The sequence below is a fragment of the Fusarium mangiferae genome (assembly GCF_900044065.1).
Source record: "Fusarium mangiferae strain MRC7560 genome assembly, contig: FMAN_scaffold002, whole genome shotgun sequence".
NCBI lineage: Eukaryota > Fungi > Ascomycota > Sordariomycetes > Hypocreales > Nectriaceae > Fusarium > Fusarium mangiferae.
Window position 1 is genome coordinate 3,360,119 of NW_024573922.1, and position 14,270 is coordinate 3,374,388.

The window sequence follows — 14,270 nt, forward strand, 5'->3', positions numbered from 1 at the left end:
AGCTCTCACACTGCTCCCCCTTTCAAGCTGTTACTCATTCTGAAGAGCCAAAATAGCAGACAAGCCTCCAGTGAAGGCCAGAAGCCCCCGAACGATATTCATCCATCTCCACTTCTTCAACAAAGCCACGACCTCATCACGACCAACTTTCTCCTGCTCAACGCTACTGGCAGCAATATCGTTGAGTCGATTGTTCGTGGCCATCATCCCAAGCACCGTCCAGGGCAGCTGAGACACTGTAGCGACAGCTGCAACTGCCCAGAGCGTACGTTGAGCCGGGACAAGATAAGCAACTATTCCAGATGATGCACCTGAGAATAGAGCGAGCGGAACAAGGGTCACCGCCCCGCGGGTGTAGAAGTCCTTGAAGAAGGGCGTATTGATGGAGGTAGGCTGGTTGTAGAGAAGAGGGACTGTGAGATGTGAAGAGCCAAGGTTTATGCCCGCGAGGACAAGGCTCGAGGTGAGGCCAAAAACTTGAAAGGTTCGTACTGTAGAGTCCATTTCGATTGTTTATTATGAGTTATTTTAGAGAGTGAGTCTTATCTCTGTAGTTGAAGTGAGGAGATATCAAGGCTCGTTGGCTAGTCTGATATGTAAGACCGGCCTCGTTAGGTGCATGTGGCTTGCTGCAATATCCGTCATAGACCTGGAGACGATGTCTCAGAACTACTCCAACTATATCCGTGATAATGCCATCAATCAATCATATGATAGCCGGCTTCGTCGGAAAGTTTGACTTTGACTGACAATGAGGTGTCAATGTAACCACATCATTATGATGAGAACTCAAATTCGTCGTATTCGGTTCATCATGAATATGAAGAGCAGCATGATTAATGATGAATATATGTAGACAGGCATGAAGCTAAAATCAGAACCAAGCAGATAGCATATATCGCCTTGAACCAATTACAATAGTTTCAAGACCTCGATGTCTCCCACTGACCTATTAGACAACTCCGAACCCGAGATCAAGTGCGAGGATGCTGATCCCGTCTAGCGCTTATACCACGACGCTAAGATGTCAACTTAGTCGGGATAATTCCACTTGATGCGACCAATCACGTAAACTCTATTTCCCCTAATTTCAGCCAAGCGAACATGGTGTCAGCCTCCTGGAGATTCTAAAAGACAAAGCTTCCCCTCAGTGAAACTGCTCAAGCTTGCTGTTGAGACAATGGAGTTGTCTTCGGTCTACCAGAGCGCCTCGGCGGCGTTTGGCTCTTTACCAGTGGCCTACAAGCTCCTGTGTGCTATCCTGGTGATTTTTGCTTTCAGCAAAGCATTCTCTGGGGCTGAGAGGAAGGGGTATAAGAAGAATCTGCCGAAATATGCTCCCATTGAACTTGCGATTGTGAGTTATATCCTTAGCGGAGATGGTATAGGTCGACGAATCTTGTAATACGCATTCTCTGCAGTTCCAGGAACTTGGCTAATTGAAATATAGTTCAGCTTTAAGCCGCTATGGAGGCTCTCTGTTCGGTCTTACTTCAGGACATCAGATCTTTGTCGACTTGCCCGGCGTAGAACGTCTTTTGGCCCAATCTCATCACACTTTCAACTCTGACCCGGCACAGTACTCACTCTGTACACTTGTCTTTGGCAGCACTGATACACCAGAGCTGAGAGTCAAATTCGATACTTCACTGAAAGATCTTGTTCCTCCTCTTGAACGAACTTTTCTGAATGATGCAGCTTCGACAGCCAACGTTGAAAAGTCTCGTGTAGCGGAACGAGGTGCTTCACTTGTTACGTTCTCTTCTAATCCTAAGGATATGGCACGATGGGAGCTTTCAGCAGGAATCAAGGTACTTCAGCCAGAGACATCTGATAGTCCGGGGAAAGTCGAAGCAAACTTGCAGAGTTTGACTCGAGATTTTGGAGCATGCATGTCTGTTCCACTCATATACGGCCAAGACATACTCGATCGGAATCCTCGGCTGCTAGATGACTTCTGGACCTTCGATAATGATCTATTTCCGCTACTCATGGTGGGCGTTCCTCAGTGGGCTCCATTCAGAATGATGCAAGATGGTCTCAAGGCCAGGGCCAGAATCATCGATACTCTGGAGGCAGTATACAGACGCGTCGATCAATATGAGCAAGGGAAGCCAGTTGATTTTGGTGCCGACATGTCAGATGTTAGTACGATGCTACGAGAACGAAACAAAATCTACAATAGAGACGGGTGGACATTTCCTGAGCGTGCTGCAGCGGACCTTGGTACTTTTTGGGGTCTCAACGCCAACGCTCAGCCTGTGTTGTTCTGGTTCTTGCTCTACGTTTATTCGACTCCAGGCTTGCTTAAACGAATCAGAGACGAGATCTCCCCCTATATCACTTTAGCAGATGGCGACAGACCCGAGATCAATTCGATGGACTTTCCGAGTTTGTTCCGGAAGTGTCAGCTCTTCAAGGCATGTATCTTTGAGACATATCGGTTGGTTAACGAACCAACATCTATTCGCTATGTCACTCAACCCGTCAGTCTCAACGACGGCAATCACAAACATAAGCTTCGAGAAGGGACATATATCAGCGTTCCTCTCGCGCTGAAGAACAAGAACCCTTCGATATATGAGGACCCTGACACTTTCATCCCTGATCGTTTTCTTGATACAGACCCCGAAACGGGAAAAGCCACGGCACGATACGGAAAGTTGAAGCCCTGGGGTCTTGGAGCTGCCATGTGCAAAGGCCGAACATTTGCAGAGAAAGAAATCATTTCTCTCGGGTCCGCTGTAATTAGTCTTTGGGATATCAATCCTGCAGAGGGGGAGTGGAAGTTGCCTGCTATGATCCCAGGAACTGGGGTTAAGAGACCAGTCAGTGATATTCGTGTAGTTATAAGTCGCAGAAGCCCTTTCAAGTCATAAAAGAATGCATGAAGCCGAGAATGCTGAATTAGATACTCAACGACTTACTTTCGTTCACTTAGAGACTAGCAACAACTTACAACCGTGTTCTACAAAAGACTAGTCTTATTGATGCAGGAGACGACATCTTGAGGATCAGGGGTGTTTGTAGTGTTGAGCTAACCCTTCTTGGCTGGGGGATTGAAGCTTCTTACATGCCTCTAAGGCCGGCTAAAGAGTCATTATTTAGGGTTTCCTCTTATTAGCCTTATACTGTAGTAATTAGTTAGAAATCTTGGTATAATGTCTAAGTCGTGAGCTAGAAGTGTTATTTGCCACTGAGACCTGTAGCTGAGAGCTTAAATCAGCCGAGAGAACTTAGTTCTACAAAGAAGCGGTAAAGAGGAGAGACGATTATGATCTATCCATGGATGCAATATCTGTTTCCATCTCCTCGCCTCTATGAAGAAACTATGTATTGACCTAGCATCATGGTAGTATAAAAAGGGGTTGACTGGATAGGTATCCTTCCCTTCAGTCATGCGTCGATAGGGAATGCTGAGAGGCCTGCAAGGGCTTGATCATTCTAGAGTCTTCTTCACGCTGTACTCTCAGAGACTCAGAAATACACTAAGTTCTCAAAAATACACTTTGGTATAATCTTAAACCTCCACTGAAGAGTTCATGTGCGTAGGGCAAACGAGGCACGAGAGTAAACTCTCATCGAAGTATAACGAGATTTCGTCTATAAAAGTAGCGCCTCCTACCTTCTTTCTCCCAAGTCAGCTTCTCTCCTTAATATTCTCGTTATACTTCTTCGTACAGCATTCGTCAAGCTTTACTCACGTTTTCATCAAGTCACGGCAAGACTCTCACACAAACTTCGCTATATACGGCATTACCACATACTAGTCTATCACCACTCCTTTTCTTCAGCACACTTTATACGGTATTGTCATATACCAGTCTCACTAATCTGCTTCTTCAGTACACTTTACGGTATTGTCATATACCAGTTTATCACTACTCTTCTTTTACGGCCTAATAAATCTGATCTACGGCTTACATTCTCGACCAGACAAGATGATACTGGCCAAGAATCTTCTCGACACCACCCGCAAGGGAAAGTATTGGTTTTTGAAACCCCGGGGTCTCCAGAATAAAGTGTCATGGGACTATTTCACTGCGCTATACAACCGCGTAAACACCCTTCCAGCTCCTGAGCCATCCAGTTGTGCAATCTCTGAGAACAGTGATGCCTCCAGTGTCTCGTCGCCTTCAGACACGTCGGGGTCAGACACATCAGTCGCAAACGTTCTGCCAGTCAAAGCTCCTGGAATTCACGTCTATGTCCCAATCCGCACACAGACACTCATCCTCACACGAATTCAGGCTATCTTGGAACATGCCTGCTTTAGTTTCGCTCAAGAGGCTATGCCAGACATCCTCGAAGAGACGAAGTGGTCCTGCCCAGAAGCAGGAGAGCTAAATGCTTGGGCATACCACTTTAAGAAGCACTGGGAAGACCTCCAACAGCTCAGCCGTTGCCAAGGGAGTGGCCTTGTCCTCACCTCTTTTCTCTACTCAGCCAAGCAGATTCGAAATATTGCTGTTCACCGACAGCCCATCACAGTGGACTACCTGCTTATGCTGATGAGTCATGCCATCAACTTCTGCATTTGCCTTGATGTCCCAAAAGCCTTGGATATGATCCGAAAGATTCGAAATTCTGTGGACACTCAAATCCAGAAGCTTGAGGACTGCAAAAAGAACATCGAGCAAGGACTCAGCACAGCCAGTCAAGAGACCTCCATGACACGCTTGGAACTCTGGGCATGTGAGCAGCAAGAAATGCAAGTATCTTGCGAGAAGTTTGAGAAAAAGAGAAGGGCCATCTTTAAGAAGGTCGAAAACTTGCTCCTCTCTAAGGAGGTGGCGTGCTTTACCTTGGAAGACGATGAGGATGAAGATGAAGAAGACGATGACCAAGAGTATTGAAGTATGACGTAAAGATGAGCGAATTTGGGTTTAGTGGGAGTTTTTTACGATATTATGGCGGCGTGGATTATGATTAATGAACAATAAAACCTGAGTATTCGAACTCTTGGTCATACTACTACACCTTTCTTACATTTTGAGTCACTATAATCAAGCCTGTAACAAACATATATGATATAATTTCTGCACCTTCATCTCATACCTAAACATAAGGATTTACCAGGGCGAGTAACATTCGTCTCCGGTAAGCAACAGGTCTTTCATGTGATTCATCCAAGTCACATCTAGCAAGGTTCGGTGTGATCTTTCTACAGCCTCACTCAGCACACGTGGTCATGTATCATTTAGTCAGGTGAACCGCTAATCCTTCAGATTGACACATCCAAGTCCCCACTGGCATGCGAGTGTTTCTCGAAACTATGAAACTGTGTAAAATCGAGTCACACACTCTCTGTTTGACTTTTTCATCTGTTCCCGAAGACCTATAAATCGTAAGGCAGCCCTCGGGGGGGCAAGAAAACAGTGAACCTTACTGTGGGATGTCAAAATAAACTTAGCAAAGAGTGCCCTAAGTTTAGGCTAGATTTACCTAAGTATTTCTATCGCTTAGGGTCAAGGTCCTGTGTTTTCTTTCCCCCCCGAGGCAGCTACATAAGCTTAATCTTATCCAAACCATAACACAACAGTCTCAAGAGACTCAATCTTATTGGGTATAATTATTGATCATTGAAAGTCCATCATGCTTCTCGTTTATACTTTTGCGCTACCCTATACACCGCATCCCAAAGACGTCGCATCCTGCGTGTCAAACTTCAAATAACCTCCCATCTATTCCACTCTAGTTGGTCTTCTCAGTGTAGACAAAAGCATCAAGCTCCTGGTACGTCTTCTCCAAATCATCGTTGACGAGAATCTTGTCGAACTCGGCATTCTTGGCCCACGCAAGCTCATCCTGCGCACGTGTCAAGCGCTGCTGGATGCTCTCCTCGGTCTCGGTGCCGCGGCCGCGCAGTCGCTTCTCGAGCTCTTCGGTATCAGGAGGCGAGACGAATACGTAGCGTGCGTCGATGGAAGAGGCCTTGACTTGCTTGACGCCCTCCATCTCGATGTCCAGAACAACAACCTTGCCCTTGGCTGTCTGCTCCTCGATGGTCGCCTTGCTCGTTCCGTAGAGATTGCTTCCGAATTGAGCACTATAGGTACCCAGTATTAGTACATTGCTGGTCGTTGATGCGCTTAACTTACTGCTCGACGAAGCCGTCCTTGGCGATCAAGTCCCGAAACGCATCCTTGGTGACAAAGTGGTACTCAACGCCGTCGGACTCACCCTCACGAGGGTTACGAGTGGTATGCGACACAGAAAGAGTAAAGGTATCGGGGTGACGGCTGAAGAGCATCTTGATCAGCGTGCCCTTTCCGACACCGCTAGGTCCAGAGATGACGAGGGGTCGACGGTCCGAGGGAGAAGCCATTGCGAAGGAGCGTCTAGAGCAAATCGGTAAATAAACGTAACGTGAAGAGGCGAGTTGGAGGTGCTTACTTTGGAACTTGCGAAAAGGATTTTGTACTGGGTATTAACAAGTTTGAGTTGCGCTTCGCATAACCTAGAAAGCACCGCATCGTGCCCTGGGAAAATGCTAACGAATGGGGTGCTAATGCTGGAGAGCTACAAGGCACTGTGGGGGAACTCATCCAATCACGTGGCGGGAGGTGGCTTGCATCTTCACGGTGACACTCATCTCAGAACTTGAGTGTAAAAATGAGTAGTTCTGTACAGAATATGCTGGCACCGACATCCAGGATGACTCGTTTAAAGTCCGATGATCAGGTGTTGCCCGAGCCTCAAGCGCTGCTATAAACCGAGTGAAAAACGCTGTGATCTATTAATGTCTTCGCTGTGGTCTATCGTTACGACTAATACCTCTAAGCCCTATCGTTACACATTACTTTATCCATGTCTATATCAATGTTACCCATCCACCTCATGCAAGTCATGCTATCAGCTCAATCGTGGTTCCTTCAATCAACTCGTTGCTTATTTTGGGAAGATCCCCTTTCGAGCTCAGGAGTCGGCACCTGGCGACTCCGCTCTTCTTCTTCGAGGTCAAGTGCTTCAACAGTTGTATCTCTACGGATACGGAATCGTCTTCCACGCCAGTTCACCGTATTCCCGAAGACGACTGCGTATGCCCAGATCGGTAGAGCTAGAGCTTCACGGACAATCCAGGCAGCCAAAAACTCTGAGAATTTGCGACTTCTGATTCCCTCACGATCCATGAAACCTCTGGCGAAACGAGGGGTGTCTTCATCAACCTCCATAGTGACGCCAGAGTGCAAATGTCGGTAGCCTAAAAAGTCGACAACCATCCAGATAGTGACCGTTGTGAGCCAAGTAATCACTCCAGCAGTCCAGGTCGTAGGAATGCCATATATCCGCAGTGTGGTGATTGCAAAAGTAAAATACGTGGCAAACACGAAAGATTCCGTAAATGGCTCGATCATTGTAGCTGGGAGAACCGTGAACTTTCTCGCTCTGAGCCACCGAGAGCGGCGTGCCGTATATGCCTCGACAGACATATCCGACATCGGCTGAACAGCAATGTCACCCCAGACTAACCCATGGTTCCTGTAACCGTCAAATTGAGCATTCCAAAGGACATCGCCGATCATATGATCTTCGCAGATATTGTGCGAAAAGTAATCAACGCCCGTAGGGAGGTTCTTGCCCTTGGGCATCTTGGGATTCAGTGAAGGGTTGGTCGCGCGATCGAGCTGAGATTTGCAGAACATGGTGCTCTTGCCCACAGCGCAAGGGGCTAGACCAGAAGTGTTGATAGCACTGTAGAATTTGGCATGCGACGTTGCCATGAACATCTCGTCAAGTCTTCCACCGCCCTGAGCCCAAACCTTAGGGTTACCACGAGAACCCCCTGAGTCTATGTGATCAGAGTCATCGTCTTCAACAGAGGAAGCAGCTAACAGGGGCTGACCGTCTGCTGCAACCGGTGTGGAATAGTCGATCAAGTCAACAACAATGGGAAGTTGATGAACAAATTTGTAGGGCATGCTATCACCACCAACATGATGGCCTTTAAGCTTAGCAACCATGCGCCCCAAGACTCCTTTGGCCATCCAGACGTTGCAATCCACAATCCACACAATATCCCCAATTGCCTCTCGGTATGCTCGGCTAATATTGCGAATTTTTGGATTCGGTCCCATATTCGGCGTCGTGCCTAACGCAAGGTCGTCTACCTCAAACAGGATACGCGCATCAATATCGGGGAAGTCTTCAAGGACACTCTTTAGGATCGGGTACGCCGGATCGGTGTCATTTTCGAGACAGAGACGAATGGAAATCTTGTCTTGGGGGTAGTTCTGGCGGAATGATGCGGCGATACAATCGTAGAGTCGAGGCTCGACGCCCTTGACGGGTCGAATTATGGTAACATGAAGAGTGTCGTCACCCAGCCTGGGGGAAGGCCGGCTAGCAAAGTTGCGAAAGCTTGTGGGCGTTAGGGAGAGCTCGCAGATAGGTGGTGAGTGGCTCGGTGAGACTTACATAGCCCGGACACCAATAGCAATTACGGTGAGAACAACGGCAGCTAAAAACAAGAAGACGCCAGCAATGACCTCTTTCGACGACCACATTGTGAATGGAAATTGAGCTACCTAAACCAGATGCAAGCGGCAAGGTAGTAGGTATCTGTGTTCCCAGGGCTCTCACCGCCTTCTCAATATGGTCACCGCCTGCCGAATTGGGCTCTTGAAAGGGCAGTATTTCAATAGTGCCGGGCCTTGATGTGGAATGTCAAAATAAACTCAGTAAAAGATATCCTAACTTTAGGCTAACTTAATACTGAGTTTTCTTTCCTCCTCAAGAGTGCAAGAGTGGTATAAGAAGGAGAAGCAGAAGCAAAAAGATTGAGGATCTCGATTCTAAATAGTGGAAGAGGTGAACCAATGCAGATGGAAGGGATTGAGTGGACGTCATACTAGGTGTTTCTGGCACTTAGCTAAGGTACCTACATAGTAATTACATCCATGTCAAAAGTGCAAGCTCTTACTTGTATCCAGGTGTTTTACCCTTCACAGACTTGTGAGCGGGCGCAAAGTGAGTAACTTTCCACTCTCCTACACACATACCTAACGGTGCACTGCTTGCCTTCCATGGTGACTTCCGTCATCTTCTCTTCGAAATCCGTTCTCTCCAATTCGAGATCAGAATCCCAGCGGCAAAAGATGATAGCGCAAGTTAATAGAAACATTCTCTTTCACTGAGATGGACAGCCGGAAATGAATAACACGTACTGCTTTCCCATCCGACAGTGTGCAACCCCCCGGATTGGGTCTTGAAGTGATGGGCCCTTCCGGCAAGTCCGAGAGCATCGATTCACGGTAGTCATATGATTGGCTGTTTGTGAGAGCAGCACATAACCTTCTTCGTAAACGCGGGTCTCCTTCACGACATTCATGGCACGCGCATCTCCGAAGCACATGCCATGTTTACCAGTTATAAGACGGTCGATGCATCATTAGTCGACCTCTTTCAATAAGATCAAGAGATATCTGAACTAAGTAAATTCAGCCTAAGCACCATGAGGGATCAAGCTTGAATGTCGGAGTACGATCAGAGGCAGGATGCAAGCGTCACTTTGACAGGCGCAACAAACGAAAGACAAAATAAAATGAAACCAGCGGGCAGCAATCACAAGCTTCTCACGGGAGGAACCGAAATACGATTTAATCTAGCTATATCTTCATATAATTTGATTCTAGAGTAGACTAAGGGATACCCTCAATATCCGAAGGCTGGTGCATCCCAACAACCTGTGCCGCACCATCTATGAGCTTAGACCAAGCAGCTCGTCTCTCGATGAATTGTTCGACCTGCGGTCTCAATTTAGTGTCTGCAAGGCTGAGATCATCAACAGTACCGGTCCTCAGAATCGTCAAGCCTGGAAAACGTGCGCCACGACGATACATGAGTGTACCGCAAGTCTTGCAGAAGTAATTGGTCATGGTCGCGTTGGCGCGAATGGTCTTTTCCTCACTAAATGTTGAGAGATTGTCCTCACCGCGGACGTGCTTGAGATATGTGTCATCCACTGTGATGTTGGATTGGTAGAAGGCTGAGCCGATCTTGCGACAGTCGATGCAATGGCAGACATGGCGGTTGAGCAGGCCGGGCTTTTTAAGTGGCTATTTGTCACAATGTTAGGACCCTGAAGTTTCCGGTTCAGTTTATACAACTCGGGACGACTTACAAGTACGAGCTGCACGGCGCCGCAGAAGCAGGTGGCAGTTGCTTCGTCCTCAGTCGACCAGCCATCGCTCGAAAGGTGAACAACGGGGAAGCCTTGATCATCAAATGAAGTCATCTTTGGGACAGCCCGTAAATGAAATTGAATTCAGAGAGATTGTTGAGGTAAATGAGAGATCGGTTCTTATATAAAGTAGCCGATGTGTTGTGATATTGTAGGCGGTGTTTAGTGGCTCAGAGCAAAGTCGTTGAAATCTTGGATTTGTTATGTTTCGATGTTACAAGAACCTCGGCCTTCTTTATAGCATCTTGCTGAAACTCCCTGGTGCAGATTCATGGTATTATAGAAGTGATACATTTCTGATCATGTGTAGGATTATGGAGGTAACGTTATGACGCTATTTGTTGCGTTGGGAGATGCTGACAACTCAATTAAAGCTGAGGAACGATTAATACGGGATAGGCAGTATATCGCGCCATGTCGTCATCACCGGCCTCTTTACGTTTGTATTCCGAAAAATTAGTATTCCAAATTTGAATCTAATAGATTTGCTTTCTCATCAGCGAAGCATTTGTAATATGTAACCGAAGACTGTAGAAGGTCTGTAGTATAACCCTATGTGTTCCCAAGACATCTTCATAGGTAATCAGCTGACGTCCCTAGTCACATTACGACATGCTCGGAGTGAGTGCTTCCAAGGAAAAGTCCATCTCTCTTGTAATAAGTTCCCGAGTTGTGTTCTTAGCAAGACTCTGTTATAGGATCGTGGTCCGCTATCTAACTCGCTGCCCTTCCTCTTTTCGCCTCACTGAGCTATCTTGAAATCACCAGCCCAGCCCTCATACTGAATGCCAGCCGGGAACTTGTAATCGTTACGGGACTATTGGGTGGCAGAGAGTCATTATCACGGTCCAACCGTCAGGCTCCTCTCGATGGCACTATATTCCCGAGAACGGATTATGAGGGCATCCTTCATAGCGAGTAAGATCTACATGCCGAGAAGTCGTAGCTTTCGAATCTCTTCGCATTTGCCAGATACAGCACGGAGGACAACAAGCGCATTGCTCGGCAAGCATGTGCATTCTTTCGTGGATGATATAGTCGGAGTCTTCACGAGTACGCAAGCGTGGCTTCTTCGAGAAGCTTAGAAAAAAGGCGGCGCTTTTCAATCTTGATGTATGCGCGAAGTCGTTCTAGACCGATGGACACGATGCGAACGATCTTCTCAATATGCTGTAGACATGGAGCATGCTAATATTATTGTGTTTTATCATGAAGATACCCGGAGTAAGTAAGGCACTTGGAAGGGTCAAGGCGAGATCGTTTAATCCTCATTGAATGCTCCCTGAATTGCCGATGCATTCTTTCACCGTTCTGGAGGTCAGGCATCCAGGAACCAGGGATTTGACAGTTCTGGGTTGACTATGGGGACATCTCGCTTGCGGTGGGCTTGGGCCCACGGAAGACGTGACAATTATTGATATGTGCCCAGAGAGTAAGATCAAGAGGCTTCTGGGCGGCGAGATTCCGCACAGAAATGGTAATATAAACAGCAGGTTGTCGTCTCACACGTTGTGCTTTACTTCCAAAGCTCGTATGCCAACATCCAATTGCAGTGGAGTTGTTGGTCAAATCTCCGGAGCGGAGCCAGTGAGCGAAATGGCCTTGCGCACAAGGCATCAAAGTGGGGAGCTGCAATTCCAAGAAAAAGCTCGACTTTTCTGCCCCCGTCAACTTTTTCCCGTCATCATCCTCACAAAAACCACAACAACAAAATCTCTCAAAGCTCGTGGAAGCTTAAGGACCTCGGTCGGGCTTCACATTTGAGCAATTGACATTGTTCAACTCGTCGAGGTTGAGCAGTGTGTTGCTGTGGATGGCCACGAGGTTAAATACCCAGCCAGCATCGTGCCTGGGTCACGCCTTAGATAGGTAGGTTTCTTTCTCATTTCTTCCTTATGCTTCATCCCTGAGATGCAATTGCGTTGCAGCTCCTGCGCGCTTCAATTCTCCGGAGCAGCGGAGCTTCATGTTGCGGTGATGACACCATATCAAAATGCTTAGAGAATCCATTCATTTGGTCTCCTATGAAGCTCTGATATTATAGACTACAACGGTATCTGAGCAACACAAAACTTGATTCTTCAATTTCATCACCATTCTGGAGATTCAACTGACAAATGTCAAGACCAAGATGACCCCGGCGAGAAATGGCTGAGATTCAATCATCAAACACAGTCTCCGTTGGTACCCTGCCTACCACGGATTCCGCCGACAAACGGCAATCCCAGCAGCGAGGGCCCCCATTGCATCAGATCTACGCCCTTCCGGCACCGATCCGCACATTCCCTTTGCCGGCCTTTTATCCGAACAACCCCATATCCTTCTTCCATGTCGCGTATGCGTGGTTAGGCCAACTATGGTCTCCGCCCAAGGCGGAACCTTCGGTTGTGCATAACGGTGTCTGGTCTGCTGCAACATCATCCGTCCACATCACGGATGATGTTTCTACCCGAGCTTTGTGGGAGCAAGGCTTCTACGGAAAGGGTAGTCTTAGTCGTAGTGAACCAGCTTGGTTAAAGCGTGAACAAGTTCGTCAAGGACTGGCTGATGCACACGTCAGCGAAATTATGACTGTGCAGAGAAGGGAGGAGCGTATGCGTGCCAAGTGGGAACGAGCACGTCTCGAGCAAGAGGCGATCCGAGAGACCCGCCGTAAGGAAGCCGAAGAAGCCAAAGCGAGAGAGATCAAGGCGCGAGAAGCCAAAGCCTTTGAAGCCAAGGAACGAGAGCTACGTGCCAGAGAGTCGAAAGACATCGCAGAGCCCAGATCCATCAAGCCTATTTCACTGTCGGCGGCCCTTCCAACTTACGAGTCACCTGTCAGCCCTGCTGCACTTTTAGCTCTACCAAATTCACTGGTGGACATTGTTAAGCCAACGCCTATCAAGCCTGTCAACCTGCCTGTGTCTACTCCCACGCATGCTTCGCCAGTGTGCCCTGCAACTATTCTAGGCATGCCGAACTCTGCTGCGGAAATGGTCGAAGAGTCGGCCATCGAGACAGCTGAAGAGATTGATGGTCTAGGAATATCCGGAGTCCATCCCACGGCGATGGGCCTGTCCGTCGATACTCTCCTCAATGGTCATGTCATGGAACCAGTTGCGAATGGAATACTTCACCATGATGTGAATGGCACCTCCGTGGTTGCATCTTCGTCAGACGAGGAAGACAACACCAAACCCAAGAAGCGACGTAAGAGTGTACGCTTCTCGCCAACAGTGGAATCCACCACCTTTCACTTCGGAGATCCCCCTAGCCCCAAGCGTTCGACATCGAATGGCACGGCTAATGGGCTTGCCGATATTCGCGCTGCATCACCTGTGGCTTTGAACGGACACAATGAGGAGAACTCTTTGGAGCGTACTAGCAGGCCAGTACTGAAGAATATGGAGCACCTCCAGCTAACGCCGGAGGAGGCTTTCTTTCTAAACTTCGGTTTAGGTGTTCTGACGGTCACTGATCCTGCTTCCGGTGCTCAGCTCTCGTCTTTGGACCTGCTGAGACTCTTCAGACAACATTCATACTTCCCACCTCGTGTTGAACCTGCGGATCCCGCTCTTCAACCTGACGATAACTTCCTCATTCACTATGCAGTGTATCACTACTTCAGATCGCTTGGATGGGTACCTCGCGCAGGCATCAAGTTTGGCGTGGACTGGCTTCTTTATGCCAAGGGCCCGGTTTTTGACCACGCCGAGTTCGGTCTAATTGTTGTACCATCTTATTCAGATGCCCTGTGGAAAGAGGCCGGAAAACAGGACCCTCAGAAGACATGGCAGTGGCTCCATGGCACGGTTCGTGTTCTGTCACACGTCACTAAGAGTCTGGTTCTGGTGTACGTTGATGTACCACCGCCTTCGAAATTTGAGAAGGCTTTGGAGCAGGGAGTCGCTGAAGCATTGAAGCTATACAAAGTAAGAGAAGTGATGGTGAAGCGATGGTCTGCCAACCGTAACAGAGGTTGATCGCTGGATGTCTCGTGATGAATTGATGATTCAACGGCAATGTAATGGTATACGCGTGGATTAATGCTCTTTGGCGTAGGAACAGGCTATCAGGCGTTTTCGACCTACTGTACACAACATGT

The 14,270-nt window shown here is 47.8% G+C and overlaps 7 protein-coding genes across 7 annotated transcripts; 3 read left to right on the top strand and 4 right to left on the bottom strand.

Annotated features, from left to right (window-relative positions):
• Positions 1-30: 30 nt before the first annotated feature.
• Positions 31-504, bottom strand: FMAN_05588 (uncharacterized protein; the record flags this gene model as incomplete). Its single annotated transcript, XM_041827737.1, has 1 exon — positions 31-504. One exon carries the CDS (start codon positions 502-504, stop codon positions 31-33), a length of 474 nt encoding a protein of 157 aa, XP_041678670.1.
• Positions 505-1,180: 676 nt separating this feature from the next.
• On the top strand, positions 1,181-2,879 carry FMAN_05587 (uncharacterized protein; the record flags this gene model as incomplete). Its single annotated transcript, XM_041827738.1, has 2 exons — positions 1,181-1,401; positions 1,451-2,879. 2 exons carry the CDS (start codon positions 1,181-1,183, stop codon positions 2,877-2,879), a joined length of 1,650 nt encoding a protein of 549 aa, XP_041678671.1.
• Positions 2,880-3,941: 1,062 nt separating this feature from the next.
• FMAN_05586 (uncharacterized protein) lies at positions 3,942-4,856 on the top strand (the record flags this gene model as incomplete). Its single annotated transcript, XM_041827739.1, has 1 exon — positions 3,942-4,856. One exon carries the CDS (start codon positions 3,942-3,944, stop codon positions 4,854-4,856), a length of 915 nt encoding a protein of 304 aa, XP_041678672.1.
• An 838-nt stretch (positions 4,857-5,694) lies between these two features.
• FMAN_05585 (putative guanylate kinase) lies at positions 5,695-6,476 on the bottom strand (the record flags this gene model as incomplete). Its single annotated transcript, XM_041827740.1, has 3 exons — positions 5,695-6,049; positions 6,102-6,341; positions 6,397-6,476. 3 exons carry the CDS (start codon positions 6,474-6,476, stop codon positions 5,695-5,697), a joined length of 675 nt encoding a protein of 224 aa, XP_041678673.1.
• Positions 6,477-6,875: 399 nt separating this feature from the next.
• FMAN_05584 (uncharacterized protein) lies at positions 6,876-8,507 on the bottom strand (the record flags this gene model as incomplete). The annotated part of the gene is made up of 2 exons (XM_041827741.1): positions 6,876-8,361; positions 8,419-8,507. 2 exons carry the CDS (start codon positions 8,505-8,507, stop codon positions 6,876-6,878), a joined length of 1,575 nt encoding a protein of 524 aa, XP_041678674.1.
• Positions 8,508-9,641: 1,134 nt separating this feature from the next.
• FMAN_05583 (uncharacterized protein) lies at positions 9,642-10,237 on the bottom strand (the record flags this gene model as incomplete). The annotated part of the gene is made up of 2 exons (XM_041827743.1): positions 9,642-10,058; positions 10,124-10,237. 2 exons carry the CDS (start codon positions 10,235-10,237, stop codon positions 9,642-9,644), a joined length of 531 nt encoding a protein of 176 aa, XP_041678675.1.
• Positions 10,238-12,330: 2,093 nt separating this feature from the next.
• On the top strand, positions 12,331-14,148 carry FMAN_05582 (uncharacterized protein; the record flags this gene model as incomplete). Its single annotated transcript, XM_041827744.1, has 1 exon — positions 12,331-14,148. One exon carries the CDS (start codon positions 12,331-12,333, stop codon positions 14,146-14,148), a length of 1,818 nt encoding a protein of 605 aa, XP_041678676.1.
• Positions 14,149-14,270: the final 122 nt, after the last annotated feature.